A 14,971-nucleotide genomic window follows, 5' to 3' on the forward strand; every position below is an offset into this window, starting at 1 on the left:
ACAATAATGACCAACACCAACTACCGGCTATAGAAAGCGGTTCAACCACTACTCAATTAACGGCCTATGCACGGACAAAGTTCTCAAGGAAGCCGTCAATTTTTTTTGGCTCGAGAATGCAAAGCCAAAAGCAAATGCAAAAGTTCGCTAGAGGACAAAGGCAAAGGCAAGCTTGACAAGGATGGTAGTACCAATACTCTATGCTTCATAACAAGTGGGTTTCATCCTAAACTACACAAGATTTTTTCTTTGTCCAAATTTGCCCTTTGCATGTCTATATAAAGAGGCATTCAAGCATACAAGCAATGTGTCATTTTACATTTGCATTCTTCCTTTCCTCAAGCATTTTCTTCTCTTTAGAGTTTGTTGAATATCAACCATACGTCCCTGTGGTGGGAAAGGAGATGCCACTCAATCTTACCACATTCAGACAAGGCAAGCAACTTTACCATCTCTCCAAAATAAGTATGAAAACCACTTTATGCAACGAGAACCTATCACCCAAGACTTTGAGCAACCCCGACTCGATTAAAAGCGTTGGATTATGCTTAAATTGCCCCATGACCTGATGCACGGCATAGATTTGGTAATTCAACTGTTTCGAAGGGTGGCTGGCAAAGAAAGGTTAGTCTGGACTGCTAATCCAGGGCATAGCAATAACCTTACAATTAGCCATACCCATACTTTGACAACATATCCACCAATGCATACCCGTTTTTGTGACAACAATTCAAAACTGTCCGAAAATTTAGTGGCTTGGTTGCTTTTTTTCGCATGAATAGAAAATTCTGTCAACAACATCCACAGGGAGAGCATACGCAGGATCAATTGGCTTTAAGCCTTCATACTCCAGCAGAGATAGCCCTGCATAAAAAGAGCAGATTGGGTATTCACATGAGACATACAATATGCTCAAGTCATAGATCAACAAATGCAGTTGGAACCACCTGCTATCCCAAAATAAGTATGAAACACATCTACGGCATCATCTGGCCTATCCGATATTCCCCCATGCTCCTTGTCCTGTCACATTTCACACACACACTATCAACATAGAAAATAGCATACAGTGCTTCTGGAAGGTCTTAGAATGATCAATGAGGAGCGACTCTCCTCAAAAAAATTATCCATACAATGTGTATTCAAAGTACATTGAAAAAATCCGTCTACTACCATGCTACGAGGTAATGAGGTAATAAAATAACCCCTTTTTCTTCAAAATTTTGTGCGGTTTCCATCCAAATTAGAATAAAAATACCCTTTCTGTAAATGTAATCTTGTAAAAGTCTGAAAATTTGTCAAATAAGATACCGCTCATTTTGAACTCGCATTCTATATTTGAGGTGACCCCCCCCCCCCCCCCCCCCCCCCAAAGAAAATCAACTGCTATCAGAGGATCTGCATAAGGTAGCGCATTCACTCTAGTGAAGAACCTCTCTCTAGAACCACAGAGGAGCAAGCTGTTGCCATGCGGTGTGTTGATGCCTTCTCAAAGAGCAATATTCTACTATCTTAAGAGGACAAGGCATTGGCTTTCAACCATCAAAAGACTCTGGTGAAAAGCCAAAACTTGTGAACTGAAGAGCAACCGTAACAATAGGAGCAGTCACAATACAAAATAAAGAAGCAGAAATGAACCTGACAGTCGAGGATGAACTGCTTGAGCTTGTCCTTGTTTATCCAATGTGCACGATCGATCATCACAAGACTTGATAGAACCCACCATGAGTAGCAAACCTAAGATGGCAAAGGGCTTTAAAGACATACTCTAAGCACACATGCCAATATACCATGTCAACAGCAAATCTTCGAACTTACATCGGGCAGCTTCTCAGGTCTTCCATTCAGACCCCCTGACTTTACTTGACGCTCACACAGCCACCACCCCAAAAGATCCTTATCAACATGATGGAGGCCACCTCCAATAGCTAGAGCTCCAACACAGCAAAAAACTGTCGAATACAACATTAGTGTATGGTCTATAGGATTGTTTTCGCTTAAATCAAAACTTAAAAACCCAAGCAGAAGTCCAAGATGAAAAGTCGCAATGGCCTACAGAAGAGGATGAGAAAGAGTTAGTGTGAACCACCACTCAATCCCGCTCTTTATAGAAATAGGAAATTATATGTCAACTATCTCTGAGGCCTGCATAAGTAGGTAAGACAATCCTTTAGTTAAATCCCCTCTTACACGAAATCGGAAGGACGAAAGTTTGCCATCCTTAACGTTGCCATGTGGCACAAATCGAAAAGCTTTATCAAACAATCCACAATTGCTTCAAGAGTTCAATGCTTTAATAAGGCCTTATGTAGGCAAAAAATAGCCTGAGCCGAGTCATTAATGGTTAAGTAATGAGGCCAAGGGCTAGTATATTAATAGCATGAAACGTCTTTCTTTTCTTGCTTGCAGTCGCTGCAAACTTGTAATAGCCATAGAAAAACTCACTTTGACCGGCATGTGATTCACCTCCAGGAGTGCAGCCAAAACCACCATCAAAATTCTTGCAGGCAGCTACAAACTCCACGGCTTTGGTCAGGTTGATCTTCTCCAAGCGTTTCAAGAGTGAAAGGCAACAAATTGCACAGTATGAAAACCTGAAAGAACAGTTCAGAATCTACTCATATGCACCAGTCCTTACGAAGCCTAGATCATATTTATATAATGGCAAGTAAGTAAACTGACAAACTAAGAACCTAACGTGCCATTGCATGCCTTGTATCTATCTCCCCCCACTCATCACCTGCAAAAGATCCATCCTCCTGCTGCAGTTGAGAGATATCTAGAATAACTGTTAAAGGACTCTCAAGGAGAGGAAGGGGGGAGGGAGTGATAAAAAAAGAAAAGTTTTAGGAGACATCCTTGCTTATCTTGCAACAATCTAAAACTAATTATACCAAGTTACACCAAGTACGCGAGTACCAAAACATACAAATAGGATACATGCTGCCACTTTGTCCTTGTTGATGACATCAAGTTCATCGTACAAAGCTAATATCTGAACAGCACTTAAAGTGTAGAGAACGTGAGGGTCATGGTCGATATTTCCACTAAAACCTCCTGCAGCCATATTGGACCCCACCAAAGAAAACAATCAACTGTGAGACAACGCTGGAACATATGATATCATAGTGATGTAGGTATACAATATTGCAATGCTATTTACATATAACAAGTAGCGAAACGACTAAAGTTTCACTATTTACCTCTGCAAGTGAACCACAAGCATTCATTCATACCATTTAACCACACAAGAGGCTCCCAACATACATTCAACTGTTTAACCATGCAAATGGACCATGCCAATTCATTTTACCACACAAGTGGATCTGAATTGTTACTCTTTTCGTTTAACCACACAAGCTGGTCAGAATCGATTCTCCCCACTTAACCGCACGAGTGTGCAAGATTCACCTGAGATGTCAAGAAAACTTAAACAAATATACCATGTCCTCGGACGTTCATGTTTGTGGTTCTATTCTGATGCCAGGTACGCTTTCAAAACTTCCAAAAAGATCTCTTTTTCTGAAGATTTGGATACCGGAGTACCCAACTCGAATGTCAAAGAGCCTGACAACCGAAAGTAGCCGTCATGAGCATGGTCAATAAGTTGTTGAACACTGCTAGACCTTTGCTTCAGGCAATAACTCTGGTAAACCATGACAATAACGCTCCATCTGCTCTTTAAAGGAGACCTTGAAAGAAACCACTAGGAGAAAAGTGTCCCAAAATCTATGGAAAATGTACCTCCTCGGTCATTCCAATTCCATGCCATCAAAACTTTGGCTTCATACTTCCGTATCAACCATAGAGACAAGAAGAGTCTCTTAAACTCCACCCAATTGAGAGGTGCTTTGCCGTGCAACAACAGAATTGACCACCAAGTGTGCATTCCCCTTGAGATGAGTAGCTGCCTTTCTCACTTTGGGAGCTTCGGTGAAGTTACCTTTGGAGAAAACAATATCAAACAGTTGGATGAAGCACAATGCCTTATTCATATCTCTGACATGGAGAAAGTATCACACTTGACACTTTAACTGCCATCCTTGGATTCTTTCTTGGCCTTTCTAGGGTCTAAATCACCATACTTTGTCGCCCAAAGTATGTGGCTCCATTTGCGTCCAACAGCAGACCCAAAAGTAGGTTTGTCATCCTACTCATCTTCCTCCGCTTCATCTTCATTTGAATAGTCATGACTCATAGCACCTTCTGTGCTTAAAAGACTTGGATTTCTTTTCCAGGACCGCTTCTTCTTCATCCATAAAGTCTGTATATTCGTCCTCAAAATGAACAACACATTGTTACAGCTTGGACACTCCAAGGGAGAAATCAATGGCAACACACCCAAGAAACTGCAAAATCACTGAACTTTGAAGAGAGAGAGAGAGAGAGAGTCGACACGGCACGGCGGAGTTCCGCGCTCAGACGTACTGGCCCCAAAGCCTGGCGTCTCTTCCAATTTTTCTTTATTATTATGAGTCGCAATAGTACAACTCTTGAGGGTCCTCTACTCTCAGACTCTACGTTTAGATATACTGCAGAGTGAGGCCCCAAGGGCTCTTATAAACAATACAAGGGTTGCCCAAAAGCAGAGCCCCAAAAGCTAGCGCGAGAAACTCCAAAAGCTGCCAACAGAAATTGCGGGAATCTGTACAGCCTAACGTGACACAACCAACGTAATTCGCGAAAATTCCCTACAAGAACTGCCACGCCAGCATCCGTACACTATGCCACGTCAACATGTCAGCGCATTTTATGGAAATCATCCTCAGAGTTCAAGCTTTGGGTTTTAGGGTTTTAGGCCCCCCAACCGGTACTCATAAGTTTTGTAAGGTTCAATTCTTTAGTTTCTCTTGTCCACATGTCACATGCGCTCTGCACTTGTGCCATGTAGACAAGCTTCTACTACAGTCTAGCATCAGTCGTAGTTTAGCATAGGACCTACCCTGGCACTTTATGAGCCTCTAGCAAGACGTGCATGTTCAGGTAGGTCCTAGTTGCATACCCTCTCTTGCACAGTACCGTCAGTTCAGCATATAGGCATAACTTTAATAAGTGCCTTTAGCCATTTTCATCAAGGTCGTGGGGCTGATTTTATGATTGCTCGACCCAGCATTTATTAAGTATATATGTGACATGGGGGTCTCGACTCTCTCCTCAGAGGGGAGGAAGCAGAAGTAGTAGTAACCGCAATATCAAGTACCCTCAGTACCGACAGTAGCACTCACAGCACCAGTGTTTTCAAGCCTCTACATCAGTGTTTTTCACACCTCCACACCAGCGTTTTCACCCTCAGCCAGCAATCAGCCCTTCCGCGTTTTTGCCTTATCGCCAGCAACGGCCTAGCGTTTTCAGCACTATTAGCGCCATCAGATTTCAGCCTTGTCACAATCAAGTTGCAGTTTTCATCCCTTCACCATTAGCGTTTTCAGCATTCAGAACCAAGTACCTACCGCAGTACCCTTCAGCATCCCTAGCCAGTACCCAGCAGCATCTCATCAGTAGCAAGCATCTATAGCAAGTTCCCATCAGCAAGAAATACTCAGCATTAGCATTTATCATTTAGGATCATTGTAACAGCATTGCGCAAGTAATAAAAAGCAAGTACTTGCTATGGGCCCTTGAGGGTGGTTGGGACCGGACATGCCGTGTCGTCTCTCTTTTCTCTCTCTCTGCCTCTCTCTCATTCATTGTGTTCAATTCAATTTTCTTTTCAAGAGAAGTAAAGTAACCTTGTGTTTGTGCGGAGTACTAGATCCAAGCTAAATCCTTAAGCCCTTCCGTTGCACCTAACACCACGCGACCATTTCTCTTCCAATTGGGCATGCCACATCATCGCTTTGTGACATTCACCCCTCTTTCAGTAGACACTGACTCTCTGTACTCATGCACCAAATTCCACCAATCTAGCACTTCCAAAAAGACATCAATCATTGATCAATCACATTTATGTCGAGGGTCTCAGATACAAATCCCGATCATTGTAACCATTTAGCAATCACATCCAGACCGCGCTGACCTTTCCACAGATGTCTTGATGGACTAAATCTTGTTACTATCAAACTCGTATCCTTTTATTTCACAATTCAAGTAAATCATGTCTATGACCATCCCCACAAGATAGAACATCCACATACCCGCAGTTCACAAAATCACACACTTAGTTCATACTGAACACCGTGTACAATCATTCAATCTAGCCATCTCATTCCATCCAGAACTCTTGATGCACCTAGATCATTATGCAGTCATCTCATCCTTACAAAGCTCCTCATGCACTCACAACAGTATTCAGTCATCTCATCCCAGATAGACATCTTAAAGTACTAGAATCTCCTTCAATTCACATTCAGTTCTCATAAACTTCGCCATCACATCCAGATCTCGTTGATCTCTAACTGTCACAAAGTGATGACGTGGCTACGGGTAGCTGAAACCCTAAAATCCTTGCAAACCCCAAAAACTGCCAGAAACCCTAATTTCTGCAGAAACCCTAATTTCTGACAGCAAACCCTAATTCTGCCAGTGTGCCACCTGGCAACAGGAGCAGCTGTACGGATTTTCGGATTTTGCGCCACAAAACACGCTGACAGCTTTTGGCTTGCTTTTTGGGCTCCACGCCAAGAGAAGAGAGAGAACTTGCTTTTTTTTTGTTAAAAAAAAGATACTCTCTCAGGAAGAGAGAGAGAGAGAACTCATGCTTTTCAATTTTAAAAGCTTTTGGGGCTCTGCTTTTGAGCATCCCTTGTACCTTTAAATATGTGGAGAGGGCTTCACTTCTCAGAGCATCTGGACGCAGAGTCTGAGAGTGAAACCCTAGCCACACTCTTGTACTTTGATCTGATTAATATAAAAAGAAATACCAAAAGGGGCGCCAGTCTTTGGGGCCAATATCTCTAGGCACGGAACTCCGCCGGGCCAATGCAAATCTATTGTGATCTGTGAATTGTTTTGAAGTGGTTATTTGGTGCTATCGCGGTTGATTCTTGACTTGGAGTGTCCAAGTCTGTTACAGTGGTATCAGAGCACGGCTGATTTCTCTTCTACGGGAAATCCGATCCCCGAATTTTTTTCCGCGGCACCTATGGCTTCAGGCAATGATCAGTCGACTCCCTCTGCATCTGGAGATGCGAGCAGGGATCACAACGAAGATTCCGGCACGGAGTATAGTCCGCCTAGGCCTACTCCATCAGAGCAACAAGAGATGGAGCGTCGGAAATTGATTGATGATGCAACAAAGATGATGCTCAATTTTGCCAAGGACTCGAAGATGGCAAAATATATGAACCAGAGCTCTTTGGAAGAGGTACAGACAGAGTGGCAGAGAACCACAACACCACTCCCGAAACCCGCTCTCAAGAAACCTTCTGCCTCCAAGAGATATACGGAGAAGGAACTGGAGAAGGTGGTTGATGCACGGATTGCTCAGCTTTTCGACGTGCAAAAGAAAGGCAAAAAGCACGGCAAAAAGCAGAAGAAAGGTACTGACTTCCCGGGATATTTGGGTCGTCGGTCGACATTCGACAAAGCAAAGAAACTGAAGAAGCGTGTCAAGTTTGAAGGCCTACCCAGTTCTTCTTCTTCTTCTTCTGATAGTTCTTCTAGCTCTTCAGACTCGAGCGAAGAAGACAGGAAAAGCAAAAAGCGAAGCAAGAAATAACGCTTCGGAAAGGGTAAGAAAAAGGCAAGGAAGTCTAAATCTCGCCCAGTGAGTGACACTTCTACAGAGGACTCGTCTACGGACAGTTCAGACTCTGACAACGGAAACTTTAATGCGAACAAGAATTTTTACAAAGCCAACCAGTATGACTTTCTCGAAGATAAAAGCAAGAAAGTCCGAGAGTTTAAGGAAGGTGGCCAAGCACTTGAGTTTGATACTTTTTCGGGATACTCCGATGCTTCGAAGGCTTTGTCTTTTATTACAGCAGTTTGACATCGCTTTCGCGGGAGGACGCTATTCAGAGCACTCCAAGATTCGGAGAGTTGCCTCTTATTTTAAGGGGAATGCTCGTACTTGGTGGTCCACGCTTCTCTTAAGCAAGACTGTGCCGGTTACATGGCTGAAATTCAAGAGGCTTTTTATTTCTTCTTGGTTGACTCAAGAGTTTGAGCGAGATATACGAGCTGCTTGGAACCATCTCCGGATGACCAAGAGCGATACAGTGAATTCTTACTGTGAAAGATTCTGGAGCTCTTTTCTACCCGCCTCTTCATTCAAGAAGATCTCATTCAGAGAACAGATTGAGCGGTTTACCTTGGGTCTACCTACAGAGATCCGAGACCACTGCTTGGAACAGAAGTCAGCTTCTATTCAGGAGTTGATGAGTCATGCGAAGCGGGGCTTTGCAATTCACTCTGGCAATCTGACCTACCCCACAGATGAGGTCACGACACAACAAACCGGACAGACTTCTGGAAATGAAAGTAGAAAAAAGAAGAGCAACCCAGAGAAAAAGGATGCACGACCCAGGCTTACTCCTCAGGAGCGGACTCGCTTCATCAGGGAGGGGAAGTGCTTTGGATGCGGGAAAACTTGACATATCTCCGCGAAGTGCCCTAAAAAGGCACAGAAAGAACAGAATGACAAGGACGACGAAAGGCCTGAGAGTTCGAGAGCAGCTGAGGACCGTGTACAAAAAGGCAAGGTGAAATCAGGACTGGTTCCAGATTGTGTGGGTACTGATCCCGACACCATGGATGAGAGTACAGAACTTTGCCGAGCTTGGGGCAAAGTGAAAGATCAAGAGGCCCTGATTTTCTTTGATGGAGGAGCCAAGGCCAACTTCATTTCACCGGAATTGGCGGCGCAGCTCGAGATTACTCCCGATCGGATGGGACCACTTGCAGAGGCAGTTCTAGCGGCACCCGGCAGAGCCGTAGCCATTACACATGTCATTGGCAAACTTCGGTTGCATTGTTAGGGGTATTTGGGGCATGAGGACTTCTTCATAATGCCTTTGGAGGGTTGTGATGTTCTCTTAGGGATTCCCTGGTACCACAAGAACAACGTCGTGATCGATTATCGAGCGAGAAAAGCGACTTTGACTACAGAAAAGTGCAAAACAATTGTACTTGATATTAAACTGAACGGCGAGTCTGTCCCTATTGTATCGGCTTCGGCCATTTCAAAATTAATGAAATCCAGTCTGTTTGTTTACTCGATCTTTATGAAAGAGTTGAGTGATGATGTTAGGACAAATATGTCTAAAGTTGATAAAGAACGCCAAGATTTTCTACACTCTCATGCCGATTGCTTCTCAGAAGGCCTGCCAAGAGAGTTACCACCTGCTCGTCCTGAAGATCATACCATTGATCTGATACCTGGTAGTACACCACCGAACTGGCCACCCTACCGTGTGAGCTGAGCACAGAATGAAGAGATTATGAACCAAGTGAAAGACCTCTTGGAAAAGGGTCTTGTCCAGCCTAGTACTTCACCGTATTGCTCTCCAGTGTTGTTGGTTTTGAAGAAAGACGGATCTTGAAGAATGTGCATCGATTATAGAGCTCTCAACAAAATCACCATCAAGAACAGATTTCCGATCCCTAGGATCAATGATATACTCGACAGGTTACAGGGATCCTCGTGCTTTAGCAGGATTGACTTGAAGAGTGGATATCATCAGATCAGGATCGCACCAGGAGATGTCTACAAGACAGCTTTTCGGACGACTTTTGGGTTATTTGAGTTTTTGGTGATGCCTTTTGGATTAACCAATGCTCCTGCGACATTTAACTGAATGATAGATAGGATTTTTCGAGAGTACAGGCTATTTGTTGGCACTTTCTTTGACGACATCATTGTTTTCTCCAAGAATGAGGCAAAACACAGAGATCTCTCCTTCAGGTCTTTCAGGCATTACGAGATCACAAGTTAGTGATTAATGCAAAGAAAAGTGAATTTTTCCTACCAGAGATACACTTTTTGGGACACATTGTGTCAGCAACAGGAGTGCAAATGGATCCGGCCAAGATAGAGACTATCCGTGATTGGCCCGACTTGTGGAATGTCCATGAAGTTAGAAGCTTCTTGGGACTCTGTTCGTACTACAGGCGGTTCATACGAAAGTTTGCAGAGGTTGCTTCCCCTTTGCATATCTTGACACAGAAAGGAGTACCTTTCTCGTGGGGACCCACAGAGGTGACTTCCTTTCAGACATTGAAAGAGAAATTGACTACGGGACCTATTTTGACTTTGCCAGACTTGCAGAAGTCATTTGAAGTATATTGTGATGCTTGTGGTCGTAGTCTGGGTGCGGTCTTGATGCAAGAAGACCATGTCATAGCTTACGAGAGCCGTTTGTTCTCTAGGCCGGAGATGACAGCACAGATTTATGAGAAAGAGCTTTTGGCGGTTATCCATGCTCTTACTCAGTGGCGGCATTACCTACTGGGAGCGGATTTTACTGTCTTCACAGACCATCAGAGTTTGCGCTACTTCTTGTCACAGAAGCAGCTTTCGGAAAAGCAGATGCGGTGGGCGAACATCTTGTCACAGTTCCACTTCCAGATTGTCCATGTTCAGGGACAGAAGAATGTGGTGGTAGATGCTTTGTCTCGGAAACCGTTGGTTCTGGCTATTTCCGCGATACATGATAGGAGCTTCGAGGATATGGTCGATCAGTATGCCACAGATACAGATTTTGTAGATATTTTCACACGGATACGGGATGGGGAGAGTAGCTGGATATTCCCTTCGGGAAGGCTACTTGATGAAAAAGACTATGTTGTGCGTTACACAGCCGTTGAGGGAAAAGGTTATGACTGAATGCCACTGTCCACCTTTTACGGGTCACCGCGGCATTGCTACCACCATGAAAGGGGTAGAGAGATACTTCTTTTGGCCGAGACTCAAGAAGGATGTGGAGGAGTTTGTGCGCAGTTGCTTGGTATGCCAGAAGGTCAAGTTTCACAGGCATAAGGCACAGGGATTGTTACAGCCTTTACCCATACCCACCCGCCCCTCGGAAAGTATAGCGATGGATTTTATTTTTGATCTCCCGAGAACACAGAGTGGTCACGATGGTATCTGGACTGTTATTAAACAGGTTTAGCAAACAGGCTCATTTCATTCCAGTGAAGAAAACAGTCAAGCCGGATCACTTAGCGAGACTGTTTGTGGCCCAGATTTTCAGATTACATGGCATGCCTGAGACAATTGTCTCCGAAAGAGACCCTAGATTTACGAGTTTGTTTTGGAAGGCAATTTGGGAGAACATTGGCACGCGGTTGCAGTTCTCGTCATCGTTCCACCCGCAGACTGACGAGCAATCTGAGATTGCCAATTCAATGGTTCTAGATTTATTGAAGTCTTATATCTCAGATCAAAAGACTCAATGGGAAAGATATTTACCTTTGGTGGAATTTGCCTACAATAACACAATACACTCGTCGACGGGGAAGGCGCCATTTGAGATTGTTGAAGGTGCTGTGAAGGTTCCACCCTTCCTAAGCACGAAACATAAGATCTTTGAAGCGGATGAATATACGCGAGATCTGGATACGGCTTTCGCCAAGGTTCGCGAGACTTTGCAGAAGTCTCAAGAACGACAGAAGAAGGCAACGGATTGCCATCGGCGCGACATGAAATTGAAGGAGCATGATTGGGTGCTCTTACGTTTTGAGAAGGCACGCCTACGAAAGAAAAAGTGAAAGGCGAGGCTTTTTCCAAAGCTTAGTATGCGATACTATGGCCCTTTCCAGATTACTGAAAAGATAAATGATGTCTCCTTTCGATTGAAACTGCCAGATACTTGGAGGATTCACAACGCTTTCCATGTGAGTCTCTTGAAACCTTTTAAAGGTGATGTGCCTGATGATGGGGAGCCCGATGAGCAACCCGAAGTGGAAGAAAACGAGGAGATCCTTGTTCCTAAACAGATTTTGGCACATAAGGATACGAAGAATAAGGGTAAAGTCCGAAGGCGATTCTTGGTTAAGTTCAAGAATTATCTTGCACTTGATGCGAAGTGGATGGAGGAGGCGGACCTAGCAGATACTCCTCAGATTGTGAAACTTTACCTCGATGCTTTTGGTTTAGCATAGTCTACTCCAAATGGAACCCAGAATTCAGCTTGGCCGGAGATATGGTGCAGTGGGATGCACAAGAGGGGAGTCACTCCACTCCTTTGTCAACATATGCCTTGATTTAGATACTAGAGTCACTGATGTCTCCTTGAGCTTCAAGGATACTGAGAGCTGACAATATTCTGCTGTATGACTTTATGAAATGGAATTCCTGATAATGATACTGATTTGTTCTTGACTACTTCTGAGTGCAGGAACTGATAGCCGAAATGACTGTAGCATTTTAGTCTTATTGATCTCGAATAGACATGGTTGCAATAGGGGTTAGTCAATCGGACATGGATGAGGTCTCGATTGGACCTAGATGTGATTGCTAGCTACATTGCCGATAAATCATGGTCTAAGATAATCATGGTCTAAGATCCGAATGAATGTTGAATGTCATGTGATGTCCTTTGATGTCTGGTCATGTCCTGTGATGTCGTGTGATGTGACTGTCGTTTTGGTACATGTGCTAGATGTGTGTTCCTAGTACGTAGGTACTAACAGTCAGTGTCAGCTAAGACGGTTTATGGCTTTTGTCGGTTTTGCAAGCGTAATTGTGGTCGATTACAATGCTTTCAAGAGGGGGGTATGTCACAAAGTGATGACGTGGCTACGGGTAGATGAAACCCTAATTTGAGGCTAAAACCCTAAAATCCCTGCAAACCCTAAAAACTGCCAAAAACCCTAATTTCTGACAGCAAACCCTAATTCTGCCGGGGTGCCATGTGGCAGCAGGAGCAACTGTACGGATTTCCGGATTTTGCGCCACAAAACGCACTGACAGCTTTTGGCTTGCTTTTTGGGCTCCACGACAAGAGAAGAGAGAGAACTTGCTTTTTTTTTGTCAAAAAAAAGATACTCTCTCAGAAAGAGAGAGAGAGAGAGAGAGAGAGAGAGAGAGAGAGAGAGAGAGAGAACTGATGCTTTTCAATTTTAAAAGCTTTTGGGGCTCTGCCTTTGGGCATCCCTTGTACCTTTAAATATGTGGAGAGGGCTTCACTTCTCAAAGCATCTGGACGCAGAGTCTGAGAGTGAAACCCTAGCCACACTCTTGTACTTTGATCTGATTAATATAAAAAGAAATACCGAAAGGGGCGCCAGTCTTTGGGGCCAATATCTCTAGGCACGGAACTCCGCCAGGCCAGTGCAAATCTATTGTGATCTGTGAATTGTTTTGAAGTGGTTATTTGGTGCTGTCACAGTTGATTCTTGACTTGGAGTGTCCAAGTCTGTTACACTAACAGATGTCTAGATGCACTAAATTTAAATCATTCATTAAACAAACTATTGCAGACATTTCATCTTTCTCTACATGTCTCTAACAATACATACATGAAAGAGCATATGTTTTCAATCCAATTAAGAAAATTTCCAATTCAATACACATATGTTCATAAAGTCATTCCGCAAAATACTATCAACCCCTCAGTACCCCTATAATCTAAAAGAGAAATTCCTGACTTTATTCAATCTAGACAATCTGTGACAAAGGAGTGAAGTGGCTGCCCTCTTGTGCAATCCATATCGCACCATATTCAACCAATTGATTCATCGATAACTTTTAGTATAGACAATGCTAGTATTCCAAAAGCTCCAAGGTATAGCTCTCTTTGAAGAGAATTTGTGAGGTTCTCCTCCTCCATCCCCTTCGCATCGAGGGCCAAAAAGTACCAAATTATCCAGTGAACCTCGCTTACCTTTTTGTTCCGTTCCTGTGCCATTGGTAGCCCTACTCGCCTCCCTATCCTTGTCACCATAATTTGGATCTGTGGAATTCTCTGATCTACCAGCTGATTCCCTTTACTTTCTTTCCTTGTGCCCTTGGCCCTGTGGGTAGCCTTGCTTGACTCCCCTGTCCACTGGCACGTCAGTCTCAATCATTGGAACCCTTAGACACACTATCATCTGATCTCCTTTCTTCTCCAAAATCCTTTGATGAACTTGCATCTGGTTCCCTTAGTTCGTCGGACCCCTCGGATGTGCTACCATCTGATTCCTTTTCTGCTCCAGAATACAGTGATAAGTTGTCATCCGGTTCCCCTAATTCTTTCTCTGTACTGGAAGACCCTTGCCTTGTTGAGGTTGTTTGAAGGATAAGTCAATGAGCCGGCATCCATTCCAAATCCTTGCTTAGCATGTCCCATAAGCATAGTGACAACCCGAAACGGAAACGACAAAAACGGAAATGGGAAAACTGGGGTTTGGAAGTTTTAACCTCGATCGAAACGGTTAAGAAACGAGGTTTTTTTATATATTAAAAAAAAACCAATATAATACTTAAAACAAGAAGCCTAGAAAGATAAGTCAATGATCATAATTTCATATTCTACAATTCAGAATTTAAATGACAAAAACTTCAACCTACAGTCTACAAGAAACCTGTTGTCAAGCATCTCCCCAATGTGCAAAATGTGTTGGTAGGCACTACAGAGGTCTCAACCAACCACCTCCCAATACTCCAAGAAGAAACTCAGAGTCAAACTATCCTCCCCTCGGCAATTACCCGTCGCAAGTGCCGTGAGGGCCTCGTGTAGCTCCTCAGTCTGGAGCAAGCGCTAAAACCCTTGCCTTTTCCCTTCAAATTGACCGTTAAAAAAAATAAGGTTCAAAACGGAGTTTCTTCCTCTTATGTCCCGCTCACACGAGAGGGAATCTAGCCTAGACGTCATTACAATGGACATCCAATGTCCAGGAAGACATGGTGTGAACCCGGCCAATCTGGCCAATCATTATTATAAAAGGGAGGCCAAGGCCTCATTTGCAATTATCGACCCCCACTGGCAGAGTGCCAGTGGTTAGCCCGCAGTTTTAGCAGCTTTTGGATGGAAGATTTTTAAGGATTGCTTTTGAGCATAAAGCTTTTGAGTTAAAAGATTTTGGGGCTCTACTTTTGGGCATCCCT

At 43.7% G+C, this 14,971-nt stretch overlaps 1 protein-coding gene across 2 annotated transcripts in view; it reads right to left on the reverse strand.

Moving 5' to 3' along the window:
• Positions 1 to 524: 524 nt before the first annotated feature.
• Positions 525 to 14,971, reverse strand: part of RGTB1 (RAB geranylgeranyl transferase beta subunit 1) — a 28,264-nt gene continuing 13,817 nt past the window's right edge. For both annotated transcript variants that reach the window (XM_086496634.1, XM_086496635.1), the window contains exons 4-10: positions 2,941 to 3,057; positions 2,713 to 2,779; positions 2,446 to 2,594; positions 1,819 to 1,952; positions 1,639 to 1,737; positions 948 to 1,023; positions 525 to 864 (exon numbers count right to left, since the gene is read on the reverse strand). In XM_086496634.1, the coding sequence (XP_086352760.1) occupies positions 749 to 864; positions 948 to 1,023; positions 1,639 to 1,737; positions 1,819 to 1,952; positions 2,446 to 2,594; positions 2,713 to 2,779; positions 2,941 to 3,057 (758 nt within the window). In that variant the 3' untranslated portion in view covers positions 525 to 748. The remainder of the gene's footprint in view (positions 865 to 947; positions 1,024 to 1,638; positions 1,738 to 1,818; positions 1,953 to 2,445; positions 2,595 to 2,712; positions 2,780 to 2,940; positions 3,058 to 14,971) is intronic.

This window comes from Adiantum capillus-veneris, chromosome 23 (genome assembly GCF_014529385.1).
Source record: "Adiantum capillus-veneris isolate H3 chromosome 23, ASM1452938v2, whole genome shotgun sequence".
Taxonomy (NCBI): Eukaryota; Viridiplantae; Streptophyta; class Polypodiopsida; order Polypodiales; family Pteridaceae; genus Adiantum; species Adiantum capillus-veneris.